Consider the following 18,116-nt stretch of genomic DNA (forward strand, 5'->3'; position numbering starts at 1 on the left):
AAATGCTCCCCCTCACCTGTGTCTAATTAGTCTGTATATTTAAGTGCTGTTTCTTGTAGTGCTGGGAGAGTGGTAGTGTGTGGTGGCTGCAGGCTGGGCTCGCGTGAACAGCAGCAGGATTGAGGCTGTGTGAACTTTGTGCACATTTCTTTTAATAAATGCCCACGTCGGGTTATATTTTTGGACGTTCTGCCTCCTTGCTTGGTCGGGCCGCTCAACGGTCAGTCTAACAATATGGAACTACTTTTAAGCCAGGTTAATATAAGTTTCATTATTTTAAAAAGGATCCATAATTCTAAAGAATGAAGCACTAACACATCAGTTACTGTGTACCCTACATCCTATGCCACTACAGGTTTTCTTTCCGTCACCTACTTATAAAAACTCATAACATTTAGACTTTGTTCCAACATTGGGAGTGTAGTCTGAAATACTGTAAAGAAGAGCTAAATATGCTGTTGAGAAACCATGATATCTGGGATGAATGTGATGATTTCACACATTTTAATACATGGTAGTTTATTATTGAGTGCATCATCTATTCAGTCATCTTTGGGGAGTCTTGTATTGAGCCTTTGTATTTCCTTGTCTTTCTTTGTGTGCAGTACTGTGTGCTGACAGGGTGGGCCAGATGACGAAGACCTACAGTGACATTGATGCTGTCACTCGACTGCTGGAAGAGGTGAGATCAGTTCAAGCTGAAAAAAACACAGGAGTACAGTGCATGCAGATTTAGAGGCCACATGTCATAACTACTGTACAGTATGTGGTCTGAACACAGGTTGCTTTATGGTATCATAAAATAGCTGCTGGCAGCGGCTGATATTCAAATCTAAGTAATCCACATCAGCTGCTGGTAAGGAGCTCAGGCGGCTTTCTCTGCATTAATAAAAATATGTGGAAACAGAATGGTGTCATTGTTAAATGATCCATGAAATTCAAAAGCCAGCGAGCTAGCCATTACCTAAACATGGGATTCAGAGATGTTGCATCATCAACAAACGGACCCTAAGAGAGAGATCATTGTACTGACCTGCACTGCTGTGAGAACTACTTTGGTTCACAAAGCAATAACATTCACCATGCAGACTCTTGTTACCGTACACTAAGTTAATCCTTACATGTATGTTCTAAACAGTCGTGTACTTCTGTGTTGCTCAGTAGCAAGGGTCATTGTTATTGATCGCACCCAGACATTCCGAGAAACAGGAGTGCCTGGCAGTCCTTGTACACATTTATAATAAGCTTTAATTATACTGTAGCTCAGTGTGAAGGAATTTAACCCTTAAATGGGAAATCACATTTAAATATTGGAAAATAATATTATACTACTATTTTTATATTACACCAATTTAACACTGTCACATTATTACACTTATTAGACACATTTTGCACCAATAGTACACCAATTTTAAAAATGCACAGATGTCAGATGACTGCATCCCTCAGGATACAGAAACCATGTAAGGGTTAAAGACATCTTGATTAACCTTGTGTAACACCATGTTTCTAACCTCTGTTGTTTACTTCTTAATTTCACCATGTTGCAGTATTATTGTTCTTACTTTGTTCCAATAGGACGAATGCACACTGCCATCATTCAATTGGAATAGTCATTTTCAAATAATGAATGTCTGTCTTGTTTTGACTTGAAAAGCTAAACTGAACTCTTTCCTCGGTGCAGAAAGAGCGCGACTTGGAGTTAGCGGCTCGCATCGGACAGTCGCTGCTGAAGAAAAACAAAACCCTCAGTGAGAGGAACGAGCTGCTGGAGGAGCAAGTGGAGCACATTCGAGAGGAGGTAGACATTTTGTCACTATCAGTTTTATACCACCTTACAGCTGTTGGAACATCGTTATGGTCTATGATTTTGGAGCAGTGCAACATTAGAGCTGTGGCCATCTCTATTTCCCTCTATCTGTACACATATAGGTGTCTCAGGTGCGTCACGACCTGGGCATGAAAGATGAGCTGTTACAGTTCTATACCAGCGCAGCCGAGGAAAGTGAGGGGGAGTCAACCACCTCCACACCGTGAGTCTCCTTCCATACACCTCTCCTCTAGAGCAGTATGCAGTGCAGTTGTATATGGGAAATCATTCTTTTGTAAAGAAAAACGTGAGAAATTATGTTTAAAATTGTAATATAAGGGACATTTCACATTTTCTGTAGTATTGATTGACCAGCTGCTTCACATGTTTCTCTCTCTCTCTTGTGTGTGTGTGTGTGTGTGTGTGTGTGTGTGTGTGTGTAGTCTGCGTCCCAGTGAAAACAATGTGTCCACTCCAATTGTTTTCCCCATGGACTCCTTGCAGAAGAAACTTAAAGATCTGGAGGAGGAAAACAAATCATTGCGATCTGAGGTACGCACAACCACAAGCTCTGAAAGCTATTTCCCTCAACAAGTTAGTTACTGAGGTGATTATTCATGTCCAGTGTGTATTTTGATTGTTATTGTCCATTTTGTTGTTTCAGGCCATTCATTTGGAGACAGAAACTATCTCATATGAGGAGAAGGAGCTGCAACTTGTCAATGACTGTGTCAAAGAACTACGTGAGTATTGGATTGATTAAAGTCACATTATGTCATTTTGGTATTTTTATATTAAATATATTATGGATCTGATGTTTCCAGGTGATGCAAACGTGCAGATTTCCACTCTGGCTGATGATCTGGCCAGAAAGAGTGAGGATGCCTCCAGACAGCAGGAGGAGATCACACACCTCCTCTCTCAGATAGTAGACCTCCAGAAGAAGGCCAAGATGGTAAGAGAAACTGATATCTTCCATACTAATAATGTTAAATATCTTCTGTTTGCTTAACTATGTTTTGTTGTATTTATACCTTTGCAATGTAATAAAGTAGAGACAGAATACTTTGCATGGATTTGTTATTAATATCCTATGTTTTCTCTGTGGTGTTTGTAGTATGCGGTGGAAAACGAGGAGCTGACTCAGCACTTAGGTGCAGCCAAAGACGCCCAGCGACAACTCACTGCTGAGGTAAGGATATCATCAACACGCAGACCACCTACGCTTTCACTAAAACCATGAATTAAAAAAAGGAGCACTACATAGGATACACCCAAGATGAAATAATGATATAATAAAGCACATTTCAGACTTCTATATAACAACACTCCAGGAACGAAATCTATATTGCAAAGTGCAATTTAATCCCAAACTAAATGAAGCCCAGTCAATTTGAATTGGAATTCTGTTCTTAATATCCTCCCCCTTCCTCCAGTTGCTAGAGTTACAAGATAAGTATGCAGAGTGCATGGAGATGCTTCACGAGGCTCAGGAGGAGCTGAAGAACCTGAGGAATAAAACTCTACCGCTCAGCACAACGAGGCGCTTCCATTCTCTGGGTGTGTTCCCCATGGTGAGCTTACACTCATGAACACGTCCATCAGTATCACAGCACCATGCTCTCAGTCGCTACAAAATAATTTACCTTGTCTTCTGCAGGACTCTCTGGCAGCAGAAATAGAGGGCACCATGAGGAAGGAGCTCCAGAATGACGATCCGGATGTAGAAGAGCAGAGGTCTGTCATTTAGGAGCCTGGGACACCTTGAAAGGAAAAAGAAATGACTAGTAATATTTTCTAGGTTTATTTATTCAAGTATATTTAACCAAAGAAGGTGTATACATATCCTAAACAACATTTATTCATTATAAAAATAGTAACTAAATAGATATGAAGCCTTACATTTTCATTCTTGTTCCTCAGGGTCGGACATCATTGTTTTAAATACATTTGGGAACTTTCCCTACATTCAGCCCTTTCTTTGATAGCAAAGGTTCATTTCTTTAAAGCATAACATTAACAACGCCACTGACTGGTTATGCCTTTTAATTTTGGGGAAAACTGAACAAGAACACAGTTTGGATTATTTAGATCTCAGTGTATGAATATGTGATCATGTTCCTACAGAATGCAACCAAAGCGAGTGTTCCAGACGGTGAAGAACCTGAACCTGATGCGTCAGCAGCGTTCCTCCCTCGCCTCCTCCCTCAACATCCCCGGCTCCAATCAGACCTCATGCCTCACCTCAGAGCGCTCCAGCAGGGTGGGCACCCCGCCCTGCAACTCCTTATATGGCAACGACAGCGGGAGCGGGATCATCCTGGACAACAGGACAGGCAGTATCATGCAGGGTCCGGACGATGGGTACGGACAGATCCACTATGCTAAACACATTCGCTTTGTAATCCTCTTGTTTACTTTACCTGACGTACAGTTCTTTACCATTTGTTTCCCGGTTCTTCCTCATTGTGTTAGTAACAAAAGGGATTTCAGTCACCCTTACACAAAAGTGTTTCTATGGTTTATGTTAGTTTCCATATCTGTTTAGTGCATAAGTTTCAGTCCTCAACTTCTTCATTTGTATTCTCATGATCTAAAACAACAAGTGACTAACAAAACATAGAGAGAGACACACTGCTATAAGAAATCTCCACAATATCAACTACGTTGTCCTCCCCAGGTCAGAGGACTCTAACAAGCGGCCCCCTGGGACCCCAGGGACGCCGGGGGGCAGGGACCTGGAGGCAGCCCTGCGACGCCTCTCCCTGCGCCGTGACAACTACCTCTCAGAGAAGCGCTTCTTCGAGGATGAGAGGGAGAGAAAGCTGGCTTATCTGGCCAAAGACGAAGAAAAGGGGGGTGAGGGGAGCAGTGGGGGCCCGGGGACTCCCACAGAGAGCCTGCTGTCGATGTGCTCGCACCCCTCCTTCGGAAGCGTCTGGTCGGGGTACTCTTTCACAGCCAGGTCCTACCTGCCCGATAAGCTGCAGATTGTAAAGCCGCTAGAAGGTGATTATTCCTCTAAGAGGCACAAGTCCTCTGATCCTCCACATATTGAGAAAAAGAGTCTACATCAGACCCCCCCCCAAAAAGAAAAGGAACATGTTGATAGCCCTCAGCAGAGTCAGAAACTGGGCCTAGCACACCATTTAAACAGATTCCTCCAAGCTAGTCAGAGCCTGTCCCCTCAGAACCAGCAGCAGGATCAATATCTCTGTTTTCAACACAACAGTCAGTCTCAAATCTTTGTGAGAGCCTCTGAGGACCCTAAGGGCCGGCAGAGGAGCTCCAGTTTGTCGGAGCTGAGCATCCTGCGGCCCCCCCTCGTAGCTTCACTAGCTTTAGTCACAGGCCTGCTGGAGGTGCTGGATCCACAGGAGGGCCCTTTAAATCTCCAGCACTCCTTTTATTTCAGACACACACAACCACGCTGCTGGTTTGAAATGTAGATTACTACATCGTACTTTGTGAGGTATCGGCACCACCACCCCCTCCTCCTCCCCTTTAACCCTTCTCTACCACACCTTCACCTTCCTGCACCCCCTGTCAATAAGCCATTAACACTATATTTTACATAAAGATTTGTGCTGTTTATCTTTTTCAAAAGCAGGTTTTTAAGAGATATAAATATGTAGACCATACCATGAAGAAGTATTTATTGTATTTGCAGTGAGTGAGTCAGTATGTTGTACTTTAAATGGCACCTTCTTTTTTCAACCCTACGATTATTTATTTTCATATTGTAATGGTTGTGGACAATAATGCAGTGATAGTATATGGGGGGAGAAATTGTATCTTAAGTACTCACTGTCTAATAGTATTTAGTTGGTTAAAAAAGCCTTAACAATACAAATAATTGCTTGCCTTAAAACGTTTATCACTTAACATTTTGTCCCCTAAAAGGAAAATAACTTTTTTAGAGGTCTTTCTGTTTAGTGGCACCACCTAGTGTTCAAACTCTGTCACAACACTCATGGTGCATGGTAACACTGTAACAGGTACATGATGTGCAGGGCAGAAGAAGATTAAACTAAACGCAATGTTTAATTTCAAGTCTAATGAAGGTTGGTCAGTGTTCTGTAATTATAATTATGGGTGCTGTCAGATGAACAGAAAATAAACTAGAATGGAAACAGATATTTTAACAGCCATCCGACAATGTGATCCTTACATTTGACCATTTTACAGATTTATTTTTGCTATATTTGTGCCATACTACTGTATGTACTTTTGATCCTTTTCACTCCTTTCTTTTCCCTTTCGGTTTTGTCTTTTTTTTGCACTTTACTTCATTTCTGTTCAACTTGTTTGTTTCCTTTTGATTTCTTGAATAAAATCTTACTAATTTTCTCACCTTCCCCTTTTTCCTCCTTCTTTTGGTGCTACTCTTATTTTGTTTGTTTGTGTACTGACATTTATCACACTACCTTCACCTTTCCTGAGATCAAACAAGCATTCATTGGACTTGAAATGAGACGAATGTAACAAAGTTCAGAGAGTTTAATAAATGCCTTGGCCTGTCTGAGTACATGTATGTAACACTGATTGTGCAACTGTCTCCCTTCCTGTGGGTGTGTGCATATGGGTAATATGCAGTATGTCTGCCAGGAAACAGCTGGAGAATCTGTGTACACATTTAAACATAGAAATTACATTTACTGAAGGAATGTGATACTCTTATACAATGTGAAGCTGAATTTGGATGGGATAGCCGTATTAAGCTCTAATAATACCAAAATACACATTTTTAGATATAATTTAACCTAAGATAAAAGTGAAGTTTTTGTTAGGATTGAAACATGGAATAACATTTGAATCAGATCTTGTAATTATCCCCAACACTGCCCCATATAAAGACAATTGATCTTTTTGATGAGATGTGGAGAGCATTATTTGATAAATGTAATTATATAACATTTGTTTTGCTCTGACCTTTAACCCCCAGGCTCTGCGACCCTCCATGCCTGGCAGCAGTTGGCTCAACCCCACATGGGCGCTTTGTTGGATCATCGGCCCGGTGTGGTCACAAAGGGCTTCTGCACTTTAGAGCAGGAGGAACAGGAAGAGAGCTGGCAGCTGGACCAACCGGAGGAGGACGAAGTGTCATGTGACTCCTTCTCTGTCTTGTCTGGCGAGAGTTCCGCTGACATGGACGTGCCTCACTCTTCTCCCCCTGTCTGCTGTAACAAAAAGGACATTGATGAGAATAGCCAATCAGAAACATTGCAAGGAGAAATGTGCAGGGCTCCAGAAGCCATTAATGTAAAAGATGGACATGTTGCAGACATGCCCCTTCCCTTCTCCTGCTCCTCTTCCTCCCCGCTCCCCTCTTCTTCAGAGATGAACGGACATGTGGACCTGAAGGAGCTCCAGGCCCTACAGGCCAGCCCAATGGACCGTCTGCCTGGTGAGGGAGCACTTAGCTGAGGTCACTGCACCCACCCTTGTAACCCTGGAGAATAGGGATAGAGGGGAGGGGAGGGGAGGGGGGGAGAGATTGGGGATTCATTCACCGGATATCTCACAACCCAAATATGACGTCCCTTCCTGCACCCTCATGCTCACGAACCCCCACCCATCCCATCCACTGGCCGTCCTTGTGTGTGCAGTGATCGAACCCCATCAGAACAGAGTACATGTTTTTTGTTTATTCATTTAAATCCTCATATTCTTCCTTCTCATTTCACACCACCTTTAGCTGCCACACTATACCTTTTCCAACCAATCACAATTATGCTGTGCTCTTTGTCCATAACTATCCTCTTCATCAACTTGATAACTTCCTAAAGTGTCTTATGCATTTTTACAATTACAATGTAATAGTGCATTTTTTGTTTTGGTGTAATTTATAGGAAATATAATTCCTAAATATTGTGCTTAACTACTGTCTTCTAGCAGTGGATACTAAAACAAAACACGCGCACCCACAAATACCATGGCTTGGCTCCAGTATGTGAGCACGTACATGTATATCAGGTGTTATTAGTGCAGCTGTCCAAGTCACATGATCACATGAAACCCGCGGCTGGTTTATATTAGAGTTGACCTGGCTGTAGCTCCGGTGAATGGTAGGTCACCTTCAGATATGAATTTGTATGGGGTGCATACAATAACATGTTGGAGTGAGATTTATGATAAACCACAGAAATACAATTATTTCCCAAAATCTAAAATGACATCACTACAAACAAATAACACCCAAATCAAAACACCCATAAAAATGGGATATAATTACCCATACAGTGTAATATATGTCGCTTCATTTTCAGGGGGATAGTGATTACCCATTTACTTCTGCCTTAAAACTATAGTCAGACGTCCAAATGTACACAGAAAGTTTACAGCTTTTCTTGCTTTAATAATTTTCCCCGCAAATGTGATTCTATTGGACGCTGGTGCTTTTTCTTGGGGCTCTTACTATAATCATAATCTATATTTTCTCCACTCCTTGTACAGTGTATTTGCAGCGATGCTTGGTACCCTTTGTCTGAGTACTAAGGGCCTTCTCCTCTGTTCTCCTCTCTAGTAAATTTCCCAGGGAAGTGTATGTCCATTACTAGCTCTACATACACCTACACCACCTGCAGGATCCTCCACCCCTCGGATCAGCTGACCTCTGTATCCCAAAGGTAAATATCTTCAATTACAGACTGCAATTATTACTGCTTAGTTGTTTTTCTTTAAAGTAGTTTGCTGTTATAAACAAATGATATCAGATGTCTTAAAAAAAATTCTACTTGTAGTATTGCGTTAGAATTTTACCAAATAGCCCATGAAGAGAAGGAGCTGCTGCTACATCTGATGTAAAAAGGAAGCCTTCAGTAGAATATAATGACAACCAACTTTAGTAACAGTAATATGTCTGAAAGGGTTATCTACGGTAAAGAGGCCATAAGTGTGGAAACAATATCTGGTGATCCCTTTTCTAGGTCTGATATCAATGTTTTCTGTCATGAGTTAAGAACTGGTGTCCTTAGAAAAATAATATTTCATAGTTTCTTAATCTGTGAATCAGGTGAAGAAAAAAAGCCAAGGGGAAAATCAAAGTCAAGTTACTCAATGCTTATCTCATTGATGTTTTTCCTAATGGTGATAAGAACCAATTCAATTAAAATGTCTTGCCAAAAAGACATGACATTAATGTAACATGTTTACAGCTAAACATTACTACTCACCTGGAAGAAAACATGAATTAATTGATTCCAATTTAGAATAAGTGGTGCACTTCTGCCTCTTGAGGCCAAAATGAGTATTACAATAACACACATTTTTCGATGGAATAATTATCCTGGCAATAGATGACAAAACCTCTGAAAGATTGTTTTGGTAAACCTTTAATCAGCTTTTCTCAAGTCATAAACACCTTAGAGAAAACACTTTAGATCAGACTCAGGAATGGATCACCAGAACTCATGTCGTCTCCTACCTACCTCACAGGGCTTCTTTAAAAAAGTCTCCACTTATACTGTAAATCAAACAGCCCCTCTCATCCAAGGAGGGAACCCCCTCTTGTTCCCCTCTGATAGATTTTGAGGCAGGGAAACTGATGCCTCAGCACCTGGCTGACTTCATACTTTGTGTCCCTGCTGTCTGATTGGCCTTGGCAGGTCATGTGATGAGGAAGATGAAGTGGAGTTGTGTGATATGGTTGTCATGCCCGGCGTAGAGCAGACCCATTGAGTGCACCCACTCAGGTGCACATGGGTGAGGCAATGCATGGGAGTGCATTCCTAAGAATGTGGGTGTGTGTGTTAACCACAATAACAGCAGCTTGCCCCTTACTTTACCCCTACATGTAGTTAGCCTCTAATGCTACCGGTCAACATTTTCCTAACTGACTTCAACTTATTAGAAATAATCAGTTGTTGCTCTGGTAATAACCTAACCACACCCTAACTTTTAGAGCTTTTAACCACATCCAGCCTCTTTATTCACGGCTCAGGTGTCTTCACGTCACTTTGTTGTGGTATTTTGGAGGGTGGATAACAAGCTGTCTTATAAGAGGGTGGGGGTGAATTAATTGCTGGCCTCAGGCATTGCCTGGGTCCTTGCTGCATTCCCCACATTCAGTCCAGAGACTTACCCTAACCTAGGGGATGCATATCGTTGACTTTTTTACGATACCGATGCCACTAAACGATACCTATACTCGACCGATACATATCGTGGTACTTTCATGTTGCATAAGGGAAAAATGGAATCATCCCGCAATTACTCCCATGAAGCGCTTTATGATATAGTTAACATGTCAACAATATTCAAATTAATTGTGGGACTTCGACCTTTTAGTACTGAACAAACAATGAAAAACACGTTTGACGACAAGGGCTTGAAGACTGTACATTCCTGTACTCTGATTTTATGTGACAGTAGCAAATGTTTTGAGAGGTTGGATGTGTTGCCGCCTTTCCCAGAAATAAACGTCTTGCAGTGGTTACAGACCCCACCATTCAGACTGGCAGTCATATGCAGCCACACTTTAGATTTTCGTGCCGACATCGAGCTTATCAAAAAAGAAAAGCTAACCGAAAGGCTCAGACGTTCGGGAGGAAGGTGAAGGGCGTTTCTTGGCAATCAAGCCAATCACCGAAGCCGTTGCAAGACGCGTGATCTGATTGGCTGGCGGATGTCGATTCGTTTGCGAAATTGACATCGTAATTTTGACGGTTTGGGCGCGAGTATACCGTATACCGTAGCCGCCAGTTACTGGGTACCGGTATGCACCCCTACCCTAACCGTTAAGCTGATGACAGCTAGGCCAAAAAGCGTTTCAACACACTGGCTGGGAGAAGATAATTTACATTAAACGTCAAAGGTCCGATCTGAATCAAGAGAGGGGTAATGATCCTCCTTGTAAATGGCCACTTTACCCATGTGACCCAGGGACCATATAAAGGTCATGATACGGCTCACGAGTCAGATCTATTTGCAGGATTAAGTGGTTTCTTTCTGATCTTTGCCGTGTAAACGCTTATAATTACCTTATTGTGCAGTGAAGAATCTCGTGTGTGTAAGCCTTAATGCTCCTGACTTTGGTTGTCATTTGAAAAAGACATGGGGGCCAACAAATACCTTGGCTTAGATGAGGCCTAAACTGAGCTACACATCTCAGTTGCCCATATAGTGTTAATTCCTGCATGACTATGTTCAGGGTTGTACTTTTTAATAAATAATGAGTCTTAATTGTTACTAAAAGCCAAGTATTAATACTTATTAATTCATGTCTGCTTATTTCTGTCCTATCACCCATTCTCTATGCACACCTGCCTGTTCCTCCCCCCCCTTCTCTCCCCTCACTCTTCCATCTGCAGCTCAACTCTATCTTCTTGTCAGAGCAGTGCTTATATTGGCACCCCTACCACCACGACCACCACCTCCTCTACACCTTCCTACACCCCCTGCTGCACCCCACGCCGCCTCTCCCTGTCCCTCTCAATGGCCGAATCCTCCACCAACCTCCGAGACTCCACCAAGACCACCAGCACGTCCCTGGGCCTGGTGCACCTCCTGCTGGAACATGGGATTTCCGCCTCAGTGTATGACCCCTGCAGCTGGGACCGAGGTGTGGACACCAGCGGAGCTTCCACACCGGTGAGAGGAGCACAAGCACGGAGTATCACCGATTCCCCGGAGCCGGAACGCAGACGAGTGTTGAAACGCCCGGACTCCCTCCTCCTGCAGCCCTCCACCCCGCCCAACTCCCCTCGCTCAAAATCTGCCTCTTCCACCAACACCCGGCCAGTTTTCCAGTTCAGTCCTTCCACTGAGGACCCGCCATTTTTCGACACCTTCCTCGCCTCGAAGCCGGCTCGAACCATTCTGAGGGAGGTGCTGGGGGAGGCGGAGAGGGAGCGAGCGGGGGACACGGATGATGAGAGCCAATCAGAGAAGCTGAACCTGCGACTTGTAGACAAACTGAAACGTTTCCGCACTCTCCCCCATCACGCTGCTTCTGCTTCAACTGGGAGTGCTCTGTTAGCCCCCTTTGGTCCAACTGGACTGGCAAACAGTGCACTGGGTGGGGGGCTTCCAGGACTGAACGCAGGGCTGAGGAGGAATCGAAGCTATCCGGCCATGGTGGGTGCCAGTATGGCGATGAAAGACCCAGGAGGCCCCCCCAGCACAGAGATAGTCACACCACATACGATGCAAACCCCACACACAGTGTCCACACAGGAAAGAAATCACACCCAGGCCAAACACAAACCACATACTCTACATGAAGTGGAAACAGTCACAATGCAGACTTTAAAGCAGAGACACACCAGGCCCAACGACGGACTGTGGCAGTTGATAGGTAACGACCAACACAGTGACGATGAGAGTGGGACATAAAGGGAAAGGTTCAGTGTGTTAGCTCATATGCACTGAGACTAGATTTGTATGTGCACGCATACAAAATTGCAAAGCCAAATAACCTACATGACTATAGACATCCTGAAGGTAGTGTGATGAACAGTGCAGTCCTCAAACACTAAACTACACAATAAACCATCTCTACTCCTAACCAGTCCATACTCCAACTAATCATTTAAGCAATCATCAGTAGACGTGAAATGCTGGTGAATAAAGCAGTAGTGTCTGACACTGTAACACTGTGTTATACTCATAAACTGTCAGAGCAGACTACTGATGCTGGAGTGTGTTGCCTTCCTCTGTGTCCATTGTAATTGTATGTTGTAAATGCAATATACTGTCATATAAGGTATAATATTAAAGACCCAATCTGGTGAAAGTACTGCGCAGCTTTTCAGTCTCATTTTCATATTCAACCTGATTTACAATACAATTTTGGAGAAAATGACATTAATTAAAAATGTATGTACTAATATAATATGATTTATGAGGGAAAATATATTTCAGGACTACACAGTCATGCATTTACTGAGCAGATGTTACTGTTACTGCACTTTAAAGAAGTCCTGTGTCATCATGTTGGGAGGTGGGCAAGTTTGTACCGTAACATTGGAAATCCAAAATTGAATGAAAGCATTGATGACCCTCATCTATTACAAGTCTGTAGTCTTTGACATATTCAAAATGTGCGTGCCCATTGATTATTTTTTAAGTCAGGTCCTGCCAGTGTTCAGTCTACAGTTTGAGCTTGCAGCTAATGCTAAATCAAACTAGGAACAGAACAAGAACTCTCTTTCATTATGAGGATTCAGCCAAGATTAAGCTTTCTGCTAGTCCTGAATGAGTCAAGCTTTGCTGTACTGTATTTTTATATAAACATGGCTAATTTTCCTCCCTTGTTGCAAACCATTGTCACCTTATGTTTGGGCCAATGTGACATTTTGAAAACCTTAATTGCACTGGAATGAAATGGAAGTGATATTGTCATATGGAGTGGCATTGGCACTAGAGATTGTTTTCTAGCAGCAACTCTTTTGCTCTCCCCCTTAACATGTGTATGTAAGAGAAATGTATTTTCTAAATCAATCCAGATTGGGGCTTTAATGTGTGATCTGTTCTTACGTGCCTAAAATCATACTGTATGTCATTCGATTATGGGTTTGTACAATTTAAGAACTTTATTATTTGAATGCAGTAGAGAAAGTTAATGAGGATGCCCAGACAGGCTCATTTGTGTATTTTTTGGCGTTTTGTTTTCATCTTCTAATGAGTTTGAGTTTATTTTCTCATCCACAGGGACATGTAGCACATAAACAGTAATGCAGAACAGCTACAGCTATACAGACACCTGGTTAGCACTGTGACGAACACATTTGTTTTGTCGGATTCACTTTCTTTTCCACCATATTATTTCCTTTGTAAAGTAAACCTGGATCACACGCATACATCTGACAGCTTATAACTTATTTTGCCAAAATCAAGTGCGTGGGTAAAAAAAAGAAGCAATATCAAACATGTCTGTTTCTGAATGTATGTAATTGTAAATGGAGTGACTTGAAATATCTGAATGTTGGTTCTGAAGAGCGTGATATTGCTTTTATCCGTTTGTTGCTGAAGGGACGTTTTTTTTAAATCACTGACCCAGTTCCAGTGTCCACCCTCGGGAATGCCCAGACATCTACTTACTGCAATTCTTATTGGACTATTTTATGAGTTTTATTAACCCATTATTGAAATACAATGGATATAATGCTGATCAGGTATCAGTTCAGTCTGAGGTGGCACATTGGAACTGGGCCACTGTGTCAGTGAATGAATATTTCAAACTGTGTTGCTCTGATGCTGGCAGTGATCTGCTGAAATCCTTAATAATTAAGGAGTTAAACTAGCAATGTTATTGAGTGAGAGATTATTAATCATTAAATATATTTATTAAACTTGGATTATTAGAAGCACGCATATTACTGAATGTCCATTGTACATGTTAAAAGGACTTTTGCAGATTGTATTTATATTTTTAACGGTAACATTTTTAAATGTTAAACATTTCTCTGGCACTATTAAAAGGACTTAGTAGAAACATTTCTATGGCACATTGTTCGATGCTGCCCATAACTTCACAACAGTTGCCCATTTGGGGAAGTGTGTGTGTGTGTGTGTGTGTGTGTGTGTGTGTGTGTGTGTGTGTGTGTGTGTGTGTGTGTGTGTTCTCTGCTGAAGGGCCATACATTTGTGTACAGTACGTTGATTTCTCTTCAGTTTTTGGTCACATCAGACAGAGGGCTATTATTACATTGTAAATGTATGCAACACATGTATTCATGCTTACTATTGTTTAAAGAAATGCATAACAGTTAAACAAAAACACAGGGAATTAAGTTGCTCATTATTAGTGAAGCGGGAAAGAAACGTTTCTGTTCAGGGACTGATGTGTTCTATTCTACAGAGCAGACCGTGCCTGCTGCCAATAAAAATAAATACATGAAGACTGACTTGTCTGCCTAATTCAGCAGCAAATAACGCAGTTCTGCACTGTGAGTCCAACTTTACTCATCTTTGATACAATTTAAAGTTTTACAGACTACTGGTTCAAGGATGTTGATCAGATTCCCTCTTCTATAGAGCTCTGGGAACACTGAATAAAACAATAATCAAAATAAAAACTGCACCTTGGCCAAAGAATACAATACATTCTCACTTATGTAAGCAGCCATTTTTGGCTTATTTGAAGGCAATGTAGTAGTATTTAGCATTAAAAGATTATAATCAAAGTTACTTGCAGAATTCAGTTTTTTAGTTTATTCATGGTTGAATGCACTTAATGTCAGTCGCTTCGGATAAAAAACTTCAGCTGAAAGTAATATATCCTATTATAAGGCTGGGTGATAAGTGGGACAATAGAAACACATTAACCAGAACAATTATCCAATATACAGTATGCCAAAATATTGTAAATGCGTATAATGACAATACAACCCCACTACAATATGATAACTAATAATGTACTAATGCTTCCCATCTGGAGTACTACAGCTCAATTCGTCTGCCACCAGGCGTCCCTCATGTTTACTTCCACCATTCACAACACCGGAGAAAATGTGGACCTTGCATTAATTTGTGCTGTGATGTAAGGGAACCGGCTGCTTTATACCTCGAACCTGTCAAACATGACAGCCATTCACTCTCTGGCTCTTCTACTTATTCTCCTTTATGGAGGAAGGTGTTCAAAACAATAATTGCCCATAACTCTCCCACTAGTCTGATATTGCTACAACTGAACACCATTTCAGAACCGAATGTATTGATTTTGAGTGATCTGTATTTCAGGCAAATCAAATAATTGCTTTAAACTGGAATATTCTAAATTTGGTGCTTGGATCAACACCATTGTGCACTGAATGTCAAAGAGGAGAATGACATTACCATGACAAAACAAATGAGGTGATTATGATGGAATTTGCAAACAATTTAAAACGTTTTTTTTTTGTAATGGGGAGTTAGGAGAGTTTCTAAAGGAGGGGAAATTAAAATAGTGAAGAATCAACACTGTACGTTGATGGGGTAATTTGTCCCTGTGAATGTGAAGCACTGAAGACTACAGAGCAACTTTTGTAGCTCTGTGCCAGTTACAGCTTTACTCCACAGGGAGGCAGTGTGTCTCAGAGAACAGACCTGACAGCTGGTGTAAACACAAACCACGGCCAACTCTAAGCCGGCATCGGAAGATTAAGAAAGGCAAATGTTGGTCTAGTGAATCCATATGTGCCCTCCTGGACTTACAATGAAGCTCAGCAGAACTTTCTCTCAGCCTCGCCTAAATCAAATCAAGTTTTATTTATATAGCACATATAAAAACGATTTTTGGTCGAGCCAAAGTGCTGTACATGTAATACATCCTGTCAGGGTGTCTTTTTTAACTTTTCAAACTAATGAAATATGAAATAGGGTTTTCTCTTTGAAGGTAGATTCAAAATCAGTTTGAAGCTTAGAATTACTTATCAAAGTATAGCAAGAAACTGATTCCCAATCGATGAGTTGTAGAAGCAGAGAGACAGAGTAGGCCTAAGAGGGATTTAGAGGCGACTCAGACGACTGAGAGCCAAGCACTCTTAACCTGAAGGATGGAGGGAGAGATTGAGATTAACTTTTAGAGAGGGTACAGATGGATTTGGGCAGTACTGGATGCTTCGTAAATGCTTTCTGATGCTGAGTGGAGGACTAGCAGGTGTGTTCGGTCCCAGGGGAAATGAAACATTCTTCAGAGTCGAGTCAGGGAGGACAGAAATGTGAAGACAAGCAGCAAAAATGGGCGATTTTTTCCTCTCCCTGGCATGTAATGGTCAGCATATCTCTGATGTTGTTTGTCTGTGCAGATTAATACTTGGGAAGTGGGTTGTATCTTGGCATCTGTAGAGGAAGTTGGAGCAACAGCAACGCAGCAGACTTTAAAGATCTCCTATCATGCTATTTTTAGGCATATATTATGAGTCTCAGATATATAAAAATATATAAAAAAACATGTCTATGATGTGTTTAGTTCAAAATACCAAACAGATCATGCATTTTAGACATCCCTCATAACCCTCTATTTCAGCCCTGTTAGAGAAGGGCTGGCCCCGCCCCCTTTTGAGCAGCAGGCACACTGTGAGTTCTGTGACGAGCAGGCTGATTAAACGCCATATCATGTTCCAAAACACTTCAAGGATTAGTCTGAAATAGTATGAAGCTCAAATGCTTTTTTACTTCCAAAACACGTCGCGCATTGTTTCTGATAGCGACGTTTCTGATAGGGCCGTGGGTGTAAAGCCAGGCCACATTTCCGATATTACGTCATATCTGCAGCAAATTTGGATCAGCTTGGTTGTACCCCCGTTTTTAGAGATTTGGGTACGGAGGAAAAGAGAGAGGGTTTTGTTCTCTGACACTTTGTGAGTTTCCTGATACACCGGGGACACATATCTATGTATAAAAGACATCAAAAAGTGCATTTTGCATGATAGGACACCTTTAAGATTCAAGCTGAACTCGGTCAATACTGTCTTTAAATTGAACACACCTTAACATGCATGCGCTTCATTGACTGCCTGGTTTATAGAAACTGACCCGTGCTGGGGTCAAGTAAGTCTGGATCTCCCCCTTGGCTCTTCTACTTTAGCTGCTGTGCATGTTTCAAAGCAAAAGATGGCTCATGAGACTCTTAGGCACGGAGTAATTAACAGCAGCTCGGAAAGAAGGTCCACTTTAGAGACAGGAAGTGTGATGGTGTCCTCAAGAGGGGGAGCATGATGGGCTGGAGAGCCAACATCCTTCAGCTACTCACATGGTGACCAGAAGAAGGGCTTTGCTGCTTGTGTGATCTGCACACATGCTGCCAGCATTCAGTAACTGAATGTGTACTGCGGTTTGTTTACAATGTCCATCTTTTGTCAAACTGTTTAGTAGATGGGTGATTGCCTTGTGTTTGTGTTGATTCTAAACACATTTTGAATAAAACAAAATCTACAAAAGTTAATTTAATGAGTGTAAAGACTGCCCACATGATTATTTTGCTAGTAAAAATATATTAAATTACTTGACAATTATGAAAGTTATTTGGATATTCATTTGACTGATTCTATTACCCATTCTCACATTTTCTTTAACACAAACACACACCCACACGCACACACTCGGATGAGCTGTAGGGTATAAAGTGCAGCCATTAGAGGTTTTTCTAGTCCAGTGTAAACAAATATAACATATGTTCTCTGGATAACCAGAAGTCATAAATCTGTGGGACACGCTTAGTTTCTTTGAGTGATGCTAATGATCCAGTGCATGCATTGATGTAACACAATAAACTGAATGTCAGTCTGTAACAGATCATATTAAATGTTACTTTACACCACAGTTTGTCAATTTCTCACTAGGCGCTAAAATATGAAAATATATCAAATGATTACTGTATAAA

The 18,116-nt window shown here is 41.6% G+C and overlaps 1 protein-coding gene across 6 annotated transcripts in view; it reads left to right on the forward strand.

Moving 5' to 3' along the window:
- trak1a (trafficking protein, kinesin binding 1a) overlaps positions 1-14,652 on the forward strand; it is a 35,748-nt gene extending 21,096 nt beyond the window's left edge. For 5 of the 6 annotated variants that reach the window (XM_010780819.1, XM_010780821.1, XM_010780824.1 and 2 more), the window contains 14 exons: positions 606-682; positions 1,685-1,801; positions 1,933-2,033; positions 2,254-2,362; positions 2,475-2,553; positions 2,635-2,765; positions 2,928-3,002; positions 3,247-3,384; positions 3,471-3,547; positions 3,938-4,174; positions 4,491-4,819; positions 6,756-7,217; positions 8,337-8,439; positions 11,122-14,652. In XM_010780819.1, coding sequence (XP_010779121.1) covers positions 606-682; positions 1,685-1,801; positions 1,933-2,033; positions 2,254-2,362; positions 2,475-2,553; positions 2,635-2,765; positions 2,928-3,002; positions 3,247-3,384; positions 3,471-3,547; positions 3,938-4,174; positions 4,491-4,819; positions 6,756-7,217; positions 8,337-8,439; positions 11,122-12,145 — 3,059 coding nt within the window. In that variant the 3' untranslated portion in view covers positions 12,146-14,652. Of the gene's footprint in view, positions 1-189; positions 256-605; positions 683-1,684; positions 1,802-1,932; positions 2,034-2,253; positions 2,363-2,474; positions 2,554-2,634; positions 2,766-2,927; positions 3,003-3,246; positions 3,385-3,470; positions 3,548-3,937; positions 4,175-4,490; positions 4,820-6,755; positions 7,218-8,336; positions 8,440-11,121 lie in introns of those variants that run through there. The other variant, XM_010780823.1, reaches the window with a different exon arrangement.
- The last annotated feature ends 3,464 nt before the right edge of the window (positions 14,653-18,116 follow it).

This window comes from Notothenia coriiceps, unplaced genomic scaffold, assembly GCF_000735185.1.
Source record: "Notothenia coriiceps isolate Sejong01 unplaced genomic scaffold, NC01 NC01_scaffold00022188, whole genome shotgun sequence".
In the NCBI taxonomy this organism is placed as follows: domain Eukaryota; kingdom Metazoa; phylum Chordata; class Actinopteri; order Perciformes; family Nototheniidae; genus Notothenia; species Notothenia coriiceps.